Source organism: Strix aluco, chromosome 2 (assembly GCF_031877795.1).
Source record: "Strix aluco isolate bStrAlu1 chromosome 2, bStrAlu1.hap1, whole genome shotgun sequence".
Taxonomy (NCBI): Eukaryota; Metazoa; Chordata; class Aves; order Strigiformes; family Strigidae; genus Strix; species Strix aluco.
The window spans coordinates 43,473,944-43,485,750 of NC_133932.1; the positions used below are offsets into that span (position 1 = coordinate 43,473,944).

Consider the following 11,807-nt stretch of genomic DNA (forward strand, 5'->3'; position numbering starts at 1 on the left):
TCATTTCCTGTTTCTTATTTTGTTGTATTTTGTTATTGGTAAATGTAATTGATTAGTTGATACATTTTTTAACTGATAAAACATTGCTTTTTTGATGCTGATGTCATTTGATTTCCATTTGGCTAATAGAAAGCAGGTTATAATATATATATATCTCTCAGCATATTTGTGGTTAACTTTGCCTGTACATTTTCAGAGACAGATGTATATACTTTTGGACTTGGACAATATGGGCAGCTGGGACATGGTACTTTTATTTTTGAAACTTCAGTACCAAAGTCTGTGAAACACCTGAGAAGGCATAAAATATGTAACATTACATGTGGGGAAAATCATACTGCTGTCATAGCAGGTATGTAAGTGAAAAATTCTGAAATGTACTTCCAGCGACTCTCTCTGATACTGTAAAATCTTTCTTTATAAAATGAGCAATAGAAGAAGACATATGCAAACTTACTAGTTCTAAAGGCTGTGAGCTAGTGAGAAAGCCAGATTCAGTATTAGGAATTTATGATTCTCAGCCATGCCATGCATAGCTCTCCCAGTATCTCCTAGGGAATTATAACCTCATAATTGTGCCTTGCTAACAAGTATTCTTGTTTAGAAGCCTTTTTTTTTCTATACAATTTCAATCTTATTATTTTATTGTTGGTTTTTTTTTTTAAACAAATTGTCTAGACTAACTCTCATCTCAGACTACTTTGCCTGAAAATGTACATATTTTTTGATCATAGTCATCTGTTGAAAATCTAAAAATAATTGTTCAGGTTTTGCTTTTGGAAGAGAAATACTCCTTACTTGCATGGCCTGTTACTTTGTAATGGTTTTGTCCTGGTTTTGTATTGAATCTTTGTTATTAATAACATCCTTTGCTTTCCACATACAGAGAATGGCCTCATGTTTACTTTTGGAGATGGGCGACATGGCAAGTTAGGCCTTGGAGAAGAGAATTTTACAAATCAGTTTGATCCCACTCTGTGTTATAATTTCTTGAGGTTCACAGTCCTTTTGGTAAAACTTTTGTTCATGCTTCACAGACATCAAAATATTTCTTTTTTGATGAAACACATTACTAATGAGAGCTGAAATCTCATTATAGAATTATTTCTATAACATTTAGTTAGTAGACAGTACAAATTGAAAAAAAAAGGAAATTATACTTACTATACTTACTGTTCATGTAGTTTAGAATGTATTTGGCTTGGACTACACATACAGACTGCTTTTTAGGGTTGTATTTGGTAGTGTTGTGCTATAGTGTTTTGGTCTACAGAGTTGTGGTAGCCTATAATATTAAGTATTTGTTACTCTTAAGTTGTTGGCAGTAGGGGGAAACTAATATCTGTTCTGAAAACATCAGAGTGTCATCTTTTTAATTTTAATGATTATTTGTACAGTGGGAGAGTTTTAAACCTTAAGAAAATTTGAGGAGTTGCTTTTTTGAATCCAAACAGGATGAGAAAGCAGAAATATGCTTTTCTTTTAAGGGCATTGTTTTCATCTCTTTCTTGAAGTGTTTAAGAAATAAATGTCACAGAGTTGCCAGCATCAAAAATGCAAACATGAGTCAGGATTGAGCAAAATTTGGGACAAAAGTCTGTTGATCACTTCTGTTTGTTTACTGGACTTAGAGTTTAAGAAAGTTTTATCAGAAGTGGTAAGGGTTTTAAAGTTTTTAAAACGTGAAAAATCTGATCTTTACGTAAAAATGCTTTGTTGGAGAGTGTAGGACTTGTTTTACATTTTGTGGATTTTGTGATAAAATATCTAGGTTTGTATCACTGAAGCTATTAGTATTGCCCACATTTGACTTGCATCAAAATAGTTAGCTAAAATCCCTTGAAAATCAGTGGAAATTGCTTTCTTCAGTAATTTGAAAGACCTATCTTGTGTTCTGTTCAATACAAATATATTGTGTTTAAGTAGGAAGAAATGAACATAGATCAGTAGTCATTAATAAATGTAATTAAGTACTTTTATCTTGCTAACGTCATTAGGACCTGAATTTGAAGCAATTTAATATCTCTTTTATTATGTTTTTCTTATATCTAAGTCCCTAGAGATGGTCATAAGACAATTAGATCTTTGTATTGATACATGCAAATGAAATAATCAGACCTTTTTTTGGTGCTGTAGGTTGCTTGTGGTGGTTGTCACATGCTAGTTTTTGCTGCTCCAAGACCTAAAGGATCTGAACAAGTAGTCTTAGAAGATTTGTATGAGAGCCGTTTGACTGCTACTTTTTCTAAAATGAGTGGAGACTCACTACTAACAAACACCTTACAACTAACATCAGCACGAATGCGACGTCGAGAGAGGGTAAATTCAGAGCTGTTTGGAGTTGCCATACTTTTAGGAAAGCTAAAATCACAGCATATACCCAGGAAATAAATTTATCTCCTTAAAATACATGTTTAATTTTAATGTATAAAAAGAAGAATGAATATCTGCCCTGGCAACAAAATTGATCCAGGTACAAGATAGGTATTGGTCAGATTTTACTTGTTTATTTCTATGAAAAAGACTGAAATTAATTTTGTATTTTTTTAAATTCTAAAATGTAGAGCCTGTTCCTTTGCATTTTTTAAAATATCTTAGAAATATTTTTTAAAAAGAAGAAGAACCTGACTCTTTTTTTTGCTCTGAGTCCTTGAATATATTCAGAAAGTTGCTGGTTTATAAAATATAAAAGGAGAAAGTTTCACAATCAGCTTGAAATGTTCCTAAGATCCTGTGGCTACTAAAAATAGCAGTTTCTTCTCCTTTATCTCCACTACACATTCCATGTCATTTCCTTGAGTGGATCTTTTCACTTACTTGTCTGAAAACTAATTCTACCATAAGACTACATTAATTTTGTAAAAACATATTTATATTGTGGATTAAATACCTCAGTGTTATTCGAGAGACCTGTATTTTCATTTTAAATAAAAATCAAAGTTCTTTTTCTCCTTTGTCTATATTTCAAGACTGCTTGAGATTTTTGTTTAGGAATGACCTGAAATATCCCACTATATACCTCTCCACTTTTTAGGACTGTAAATAATTAAAATATCAAAGAAATTTTGTTTATGCTTCGTATACAAAGTTACAACACCGTATCATCAGCTAAAAGAAAATACCACTGTTAAGTATGAGAGGCTGCTTACATTTTATTCTTCTACTCTTACTCTCAATATTTTTTTTTATTCTTCTAAAGGAAAAGTCACCAGAACAGTTTATTCAAATGGCACGAACTCTGCCTCCACTGGGAGAAAGCTTCTTAAAATCTTCACTGCCTGTGACTAGCAACACTAGCCCACTCTATTTTTCTACAAGTCTTCCTAAAGCTGAACCTATGAAGGATAGAAACCGTAAAAAAGGTGAAGTGTTCCCACATCTTGCTGCTGTTTTCTGATGATTACGTAGTTTGGCTCTCATAATTCATAAACAAATACCCACTTTGAACACAAAAGGTTTACGTTTCAGTCTTACCTCAAGAGGGTCTGGTAGCATACAGACATGAAAGTTGAGAAATGCATACAAGAAATTGCCTCACATTGTTCCTGTTTGGAAAACATGCTTAAAGATTTAGAGGAACATTGAGTGAAAGAAAAACAACTTCTAAATTGTACCTATGGTTCCTCAGGCCTGTAGAAATAGGACTTCACAAAAATACTGTAAGATTAGTAACCGCTTTCTCTATTTTCACAAAAAAGAAAAATAATTACAGAAAAGAAAATTATTAGGAACAATCTTAAAGACACACGAAGGCCTACAAGACACCTTGGATAAGAAAAGAGGTCTACTAATTCTTACAGGATCTTTCTTCTTCACTTGGAAATGCAAAAGTACTCTTCACTCTCTGTTATATAAGATAGTAAGGATTTGCAATATTCTTGCTAATGCAGAAGCTGGGATAACAACGATACTTGATACAGTGCTGGACTTTTACAGAGATTCTCTAGAGCAGTTCTGGACTTCATCTGGGTTCCTGGGCATGTGTGATTTCCTGGGAAGAGCAATGCTGAAGAGTGTAGAATGCAGTGCTTCTGTGTAAAAGTTAGCTCAGATTTATTGGACAGTCAAATCCAATTTGAAAGGAATTAATTCAGTTAGTATTAAGTGATTATTTGTAAAGCTGCCAGCATGTCCATTAGCATTTCTGGTTCCAGGAAAACAATGCAATTAAATTTGTATTGCCTTTAGAGTCTTCTAAGGCCTAAAACCTCAGGTTTTGTGCCATGTGAAAATGGTTTTGTATCTGATGAACTTAAGGTGCACCTGAAAATGATGTAGGTACATTTTTATGATGCTGCATTGGAGTTAAACCAACTGTCTCTCTATCCATCTACAGATAATGTGCAATGTAGATAATATGACTGCAGCTAATTTAGTCTTATTGGTACACTATTATTAAAGGGATTAACCAAAAGAAGCTTTGTCCTATGTAATATTTATCCTTTGCAAACCTGCAAAAATGGTCAGAGATCTACAGTGCACTGAGGCCAGGTTCCTGAGCTACCTCTAGCGCAATACTGATGAAAAGGAGGTGGAAGTGTTTCTGCTGTGTCTTAGGCTGGGGGAATGATAAATCTCAGGACTTCAGTCTTATGTCAGTAAAATAGAGATAATCTCTATTTTACAAGAGTCGGTGTTCTGTTTGATATCTATTGCTTGTTCCTGTGGCATTTGTTTACTTCTCCCTGTTTTACCTTGAAGAAAAGAATCATCAAAAAGATAAACCTGGGGAAGGCTCTGCAGAAGAAGATTCAGATAATGAGAATAATGACAGAAACCTTGGAAATACAACTGACATCCTAAATATGGTAATATATTCCACTAATGAATCTGTGATTTGATCATTTTTATGCCGGGGAAGAACAAAGCAGCTAAATCATGTTTCAAGTTCTGGTACAGAACTCCTGGCTAGCTCAGAAAGTCGTAAGTACTGACATACTCTTAAGTGAGCATGCCCCTCCCCATGCTTTAGCTCTGGATATCAGAAAGAAGAGGAAAAGGACAGTGGATACCACATGGTGATCTCTGTCTCTGACCTTCCTCTTCTTGATGATTTCCAAGAGAGAAGGTTGCAGGAAATGAAGCAGAGAGCTGTCTTTTCCTGTTCCAGGAAGAGCTTTTTTAGTACACAGGTGGATCATATTAAAGGGAAGACTAAAATACAGACATTTTGATTATTTGGTGATCCCCGAACATGTTCCTACATATTTCTTTTATTTAAAAAATATGTTCCCTTATCACTTGTACACCTACCCAAAACATTTTGTTCTCTTGGCAGATAGGGTATGTCCTGGCCTTAACACAGTTCACTGCAAAGACTGCTGGGTTTTGTCTTTTTTTAAACTTCAATGGAATGGAAACAAATGAGCAACTGTGGACTCAGCTCAGAATATGTTGTCAGTTATGCTGGAGGGATTGCACATTTTACAGGAATTATTACTTGTTTGTACTTAACAGTACTTAGTAATTTAACAATCTGTGCATACTATTTATTTAACAGTTATAAGACTTTTCATTTTCAAGAAAAAAATTGTTTTCAGATGTGATGCACAACGTGGCCTTCATTCATTTACTGAAGCATTATTTATGACATATTGCACACTTTATGTGCTAGTCTTCCTTCTCCTTTTCATTTTTGTACTCATCATGAGTCAATTTTAAAATGTTTATCAGAATGAAACAGTACATTTGAAAAAAGTCTGTCAGGCAAACTTGTCAAAATACAAAAAAATGATTGCTCTTCTTGAATCTGATTGAAAATAATCTGTTACAGCACAGTTGTTTCAGTTTTTCTAAACTGTGGCAACATACTTCTTATTGACAAGTGTGACAAGAGGACGAAAAACTTTCAATATCATATTGATGATACAAATTCTTGGGAGTCAGAAACCAGAACTGTCCATTCTCACTCTGTTGAAAAAGAATATGGTGGTTAAGCATAAGCAGTTAACAGACAGCAACAGAGAACATTATCTTGTCATTTGAAGTGTATGGGAAGGGATGACAAAAATCTCACTTAGTAGTATTCTACATTACCTTGCCTTTTGGTTTTTTGCTTTATGTAGAAGAGATAAAGACATTAGATTCCAATGAAAACTTCTGCTACATGTTTCTTTGAACATGTTCTTTCAAGGGTGTGGTATCAAACTGGATGTTAAGTTGAACATTGTGAGGATAAGGGTGTAAGGTGTTATATTTCCAGCCACAACATCATGGTGAGTGGAAGGTGGATCTAAAATATGCTTGTGGGTTGCAAGAGAGGGCATATAGCTTTCCGTTTCTGTAGACAGTTTAGATGTTGCCATCTAAGCTGGTTACTGCTCACTCTCTTGATAAGCAATAAATGAGGGAATGGAAGTGAAATAAGTGAGTTGAGTGATCATACAGATTTGTCTCAACCTGACTGTTCAGTAATATTAAAACGTTCATATAATAACTCTGTTTAGTAGAAATGAGCTTTGATGCTGCTTTCTCTATTATATTTATTTTTTTAATAGAGATCTTATTTTTTGCAGACACATGCAATGAAATTGAATCCCAGTGACCAGTCCTTAAAATTATCGCCACTCCAGAAACAAAAGGTATTGTGACTAATTATATATATATATATATGTATACTTATACTGATGTTTAAAAGATCTCTAATTCTTGTATTATCCTTGTACTTATTGTTTTGCTTTGAGTTTTTTAAAAAGCTAGGCAAATTTTCTAGGCCTTCTCTTGCTAATTTTCTGAATATCTATGAGGTAAAATCCTAAAAAGCTGTCTGAAGTCAGAGAGAATTTGTGCAGGCATGTAGAACTCCTCATATCCAACATAGTTTGAGATGACAGTATATAATAATTTACCAGTGTAAGGAGCAAGAGACTATTATATATAATTTGTAACTTAAGCTGATAACATACATTTCTAGTGTTTATTGATATTAAAATATTTTAATTGACTTCTGCGATACAAAGTAAGTAAAGATTTTATTTACAGATATTCACCATGGAGTATATTTAAAGGAGCAATAATAGTGGTTTTAATTATTGAATTAAAATACTTTGTATTATGTTTCTGTTTCACTCCTAAAGTGATCCCAGCATTTCAGAATTTTGGTATATTTCATTATAATTTTTATTTTATATTTTAAAATTTTTTCTGCAGAATTTGTTAAATAACTGTAAATTTTAAAGCAGAAAGACAACAGATTTTCAAACTTACTAGAAAGAGCATTACAGTGAGTGCATCAGAAGATTTCCCAAGGGGAAAGGTGGAGGAAGGTGTAAGAGAGCCGTAGTTCACACAGCCTCATGCAATTGCGTGTTCTTTAGCTTATGGCACATGGTACTGGCTGCACAGTCCTTACTGCATTCACTTTGCTTGGATAGTGAAAAAGGTGTAGTAGTACATTTACCATCAACATAATGTTACATTCCTTTAATATGTGCACTGTAAATTCATTTCATGTAAAATACTTTACCTTTTATGCTATCTCTCAGTTCCCTCACACAAATTGTTTCTTTTCTTGTTTAGATATTTTTGTAATCTTTTTCTTTTGCTGTCATTTGTCCTTAATGCTTTCCTTCTTTCTTTTTAATTTTCTGCTTCTCATGTGGAATAGAAGAACAATAAAAATGTGAAACTGAAAAGAGATGGTAAGGGTGGGCTGAAGAACAAGGATTCTGATTTCATGAAGGAGGGGTCAAAATTAGACTCTGGCTCTTTACAAAAGCACTCTTCACTTTCAGAGTCACCAGGACAAGATTTAGGAAAAAGTAGTGCCTTTGTAGGAAAGCCTGTGGCCAATAAAAATACAGTGAAAGGTAAATCTGAGCATGCACAAAGTGTTAGTACTTTTGGAAGTGGTGTTCAACAAATTACTAGGAACAAATGCAGACTAGTGAAAAGGAAAAAAGAATATGTGGAAAATACTGAATTTGTCAGAGAGGATGTAACTTACAATCTTCCCACTGAAAAACAAATTCTGACTGAAAAAACAAATTCTTCCAATAAAACGTCAAAAGTTGTCAGATCTAAGCAATCTCTTAAAATAGATGTACTTCCTTCTTCATCTAGGGATCAGCCCCAGACTGATTCATTAATTGTACAAAAATACAATCCTACTAAAAAGCAAGGAAGTCAAGAAGCAATAGAAAGGCAAAACAAAATAAGGGATGCTGTTGAAAAATCTGATAAATGTGAAAGAATATGTGTCAGACGAGAAGAAAGTAGTGAAGAGCAGAGAGGGTTTAAAAAAAAGGATCAGTTTTTGAAACAAATAGCTGTAAGTATGTCATCATCTTCAACTGAGGAAAGTAGTAATGATCTTCCAAAATATGTACTTAAGAGTAGGGAAAAAGAAGATAACTACTATGCAGGCAGAGAGGTCCAGAAGGCAGTGAAAACAGTACAAAAAGTGAAAAATTTGTACTTCGAAAAAGAAGACAGTGAAATTGAGGAGATGCAAGCTACAAACAATGAGAAAGAATATGTAGAAGAGACTGATATAAAAAGCCTGAATGAGGAAGAAACAAACTCTGAAGCTAAATCTGATGAAGACAGGCAGTTACAAATTAAGAATGAGGAGGAATCTAATCAGGAGAGTGAAGGCAGTGAAAAGTGTGAAAATGAAAAAGAAAAACTAGATGAAACAGTTGACACTGAAGGTGAACTAGGGGAGGAAGAAGAGGAGAGTGAGGCTAAAAAAGATAGAGATGAAGTTTCAGTAGAAAGAGACGAAGAGGAAGAAGATAATGAGGAAGAAAATGAAAGAGAGGAGTCACAGCCTGAAGGAGACAGTGAGAATGAGGGTTCAGAAGAGACTGAAGAGATTGATCAGGAAGATGGCAAAGAGCAAGAATATGAAGGTGGGTTGATGGAGGAAGAAGAAATGCTGAGTGAAGGAGAAGAGAATATGGAGGAGGAGTATGCAAAAGAGGAAGACCCTGAAAAAGAAAAGGAGGGACAGGTTAAAAATGAGGGAAGATACAAGAGTGAGGAAGGAGATGAAGACAGAGAGGGGGAGGAAGAAAAAGAGTTAGAGGCGGAAGAGGAAGGAGACGAGGAAAAAGAAAATGAAGAAGGCGAAGAAAGGGAGAATGAAAAAGACAAAGAGGGTGAAGAGGAAGAGTTAGAAGAATCATTGGCAGAGAGGGAAGAAGAAGAGGTATCCGAAGAAGAACAGGAAGAGAAAGTTACAAATAGGAGGACTAAGGAGGTGGGGGAGGATGGAGTGGAAGAAGCAGAAGAAGAGGGGGAGGATGAAGTTGAAGAGGAAAGAGAAGAGGAGGAGGAGGAGGGAGCAGAGGCAGAAGCAGAAGGGGAGGAGGGGGAAGAAAATGAAAACAAGGAAGAAGAGGGGTGGGAAAATGAAGAAGTGGAAGGGGAAGAAGAGGAAGATGAAGAAGAGGGAGAAGGGGTTGAAGAAGATGAGGGAGCAGGGCAGGAAGAAGAAGTGGGAGAAGGAGTGGAAGAAGAGGAAGAAGGAGTGGAAGAAGATGAGGGAGGAGGGGAGGAAGAAGGAGAGGGAGAAGAGGGAGTTGAAGAAGATGAGGCAGAAGAGGGAGTGGAAGAGGAAGAGGTAGAGGAGGAAAAAGAGGGAGAGGAGGAAGAGGGAGAAGAGGAAGAGGGAGGGGAGGAAGAAGACGGGGAAGAGGGAGAGGAGGAACAAGAAGGGGAAGAGGGAGAGGAGGAACAAGAAGGGGAAGAGGGAGAGGGGGAAGAACCAGAAGAGGAGGAAGTGGTTGTGGGAGAGGAGGAAGAAGAGGATGAGGGAGAGGAGGAAGAAGGAGAGGAAGAGGAAAAAGCAAAAGGTAAAAGAAAAAACTATAGTAATAAGCTTCCACAAAATAAAAGCAAAACCAGGAAGCCAGAGAAGACAGAAAATACTGCCTTACTAAACAGCTCTAGACAAAAAATGAAGTCCAAACAGCATGTAGCAAATGGTTTACATAATTCAGAACAATTTTGGAACAATGTGCTACCTCATTATTTAACACTAAAGTAGCATAGTCTACTGGAGATGCATTTTAAGGCTATTCAGGAAACTTTGGAACTATGGCAGATTGATTTTTATTACTTAAAAAAAATTTTTAATATAGTCAAAATATATTATGATGCATATACTTTAAGTGCCAATTTATTGAAAAAGACTGAAGAAAATGTTTAGATTTTGGAAGCTTCTATGACAGAAATCATACACATTTTTGATACAGTCATTCACACAACCATCTATCACATTTGACAAATTTAAAAAAATAATTGCTGAGGAGGCAAAATGTGTTTGCCTCTTAATTAAATTATAATGTCATGCTGACAACATGAATTATACATTGTAACAGTGTAATCTTCTTTGCCTTTGAATCAGATTTCTTAAGATAATACATCAATTTTAGTTGCAGGATAGCTTGCTAGTTAATGTGCCTTATCTGAAAAGAGTGTTGGTAAATTATCAAAGATGCATATTTTTAAATTTTGGTATCACTCCATATGCATTCTCCCTACTTTTTTTCTGTTCATATATTGGTAAAATGTTTGAGTACTCAGCGTAAATTAAAGAAAGGACAAGTTGCCAAATTTGCATAGGTTGGTAGATGGGAGGTAAATGGAAATGCAGGCCTGGGTAAATGGAGGCCTGGGCTTTTTCAAAGGCCTTAAGGTTGACTTTTTATTTTGGTGTCAGCACACAATTATGTGCAAAAAGACAAACACAAGTCTCAGAATCTGGCCTAGATTACATTAGAATCAGAATGCATCTGTTTAGGGATAGTTTTTGACTATAACATTTGATGATGATATGTAATTAAGAATTTGAAAATATTTATTGTTTATATATATTTATAATTATTTACTTGTTTATACTGTGCAATACACAAAAGATTCTATATCTGCCTACAAAAGACTACATTACATTAGTCATCTAACTAAGGTTCTCAAGGAGGGGAATATTTTGTTGCAGTGTGAAGTGTAAATATGTTTTCAGGATCAGAGCCTAAGCTTCTCCTCATTGGAGATTTGTGGTTTTCCCTCCTAAAAATCACATCTGTGATCTCCGAAAAGAGGACAGTGTAATAAACCAAAAAGCCAGATGGGATAGTAGAGAAAGTGGCATGAAAGTCTGAATTCTTTTTGGAAAAGACAAAGTATGTTAATACTTCTGGAGTTTCCTTAAAATACAGAAGCAAATCTTGCAAGTTATTTTTGTAAGGTATTGCATTACTGTCTCAACTATTAGTGGTCAAACTGGCAAAAGAAGGGATAGGGACTCGTTGTACAGCATTATTACTTAAATACCATGCTAATGAGCGGTCTGAGAAATTTCTGTAAACAGATCTCCATATTGACATTTTCTAGAAAAATAGTTATTTAAATCCTAATTGAAAATAAAGACAGGAGAAGAAAGGAAACAGAATGAGTAAATGTTATTCAATAAAAGTGTTAATGGAATCAATACTTATGTTGAGATTATGAAACATTTTTTTAATGTTGTTTTGTAAGATACTGGCATTAAACTATCTTTGACACAGTGTCTCCAGAATTTATTTTCTAAAAAGGCTGTAGTAGATTAATAGTTTGCCAGTAGACTCTAGTCCAGTTTGACTCTTCCTACCGCAGTCACCCCTTCTTATACTGCATTTGAAGGTAAGATCACTTTCAGTCATGTGCTGTGCCTAACTATAACAGAAAATTAGTCCAGTGACTGTATTTTGTCCCTGTGAAATCTGTTTCAAGCTTTGGGATTTTCTGGAATACATTGTCTTGACATCAGCAAGTGTAAGTCTTTGGAAAAGGGTAAGTATCCTCATATTCTGATAGAGTGGAAT

The 11,807-nt window shown here is 35.0% G+C and overlaps 1 protein-coding gene across 6 annotated transcripts in view; it reads left to right on the forward strand.

Annotated features, from left to right (window-relative positions):
- Nucleotides 1-11,791, forward strand: part of RPGR (retinitis pigmentosa GTPase regulator) — a 47,770-nt gene extending 35,979 nt beyond the window's left edge. For all 6 annotated transcript variants that reach the window (XM_074814561.1, XM_074814562.1, XM_074814566.1 and 3 more), the window contains 7 exons: nucleotides 197-352; nucleotides 887-1,011; nucleotides 2,137-2,319; nucleotides 3,200-3,362; nucleotides 4,702-4,808; nucleotides 6,516-6,581; nucleotides 7,607-11,791. In XM_074814561.1, the coding sequence (XP_074670662.1) occupies nucleotides 197-352; nucleotides 887-1,011; nucleotides 2,137-2,319; nucleotides 3,200-3,362; nucleotides 4,702-4,808; nucleotides 6,516-6,581; nucleotides 7,607-9,991 (3,185 nt within the window). In that variant the 3' untranslated portion in view covers nucleotides 9,992-11,791. The remainder of the gene's footprint in view (nucleotides 1-196; nucleotides 353-886; nucleotides 1,012-2,136; nucleotides 2,320-3,199; nucleotides 3,363-4,701; nucleotides 4,809-6,515; nucleotides 6,582-7,606) is intronic.
- The last annotated feature ends 16 nt before the right edge of the window (nucleotides 11,792-11,807 follow it).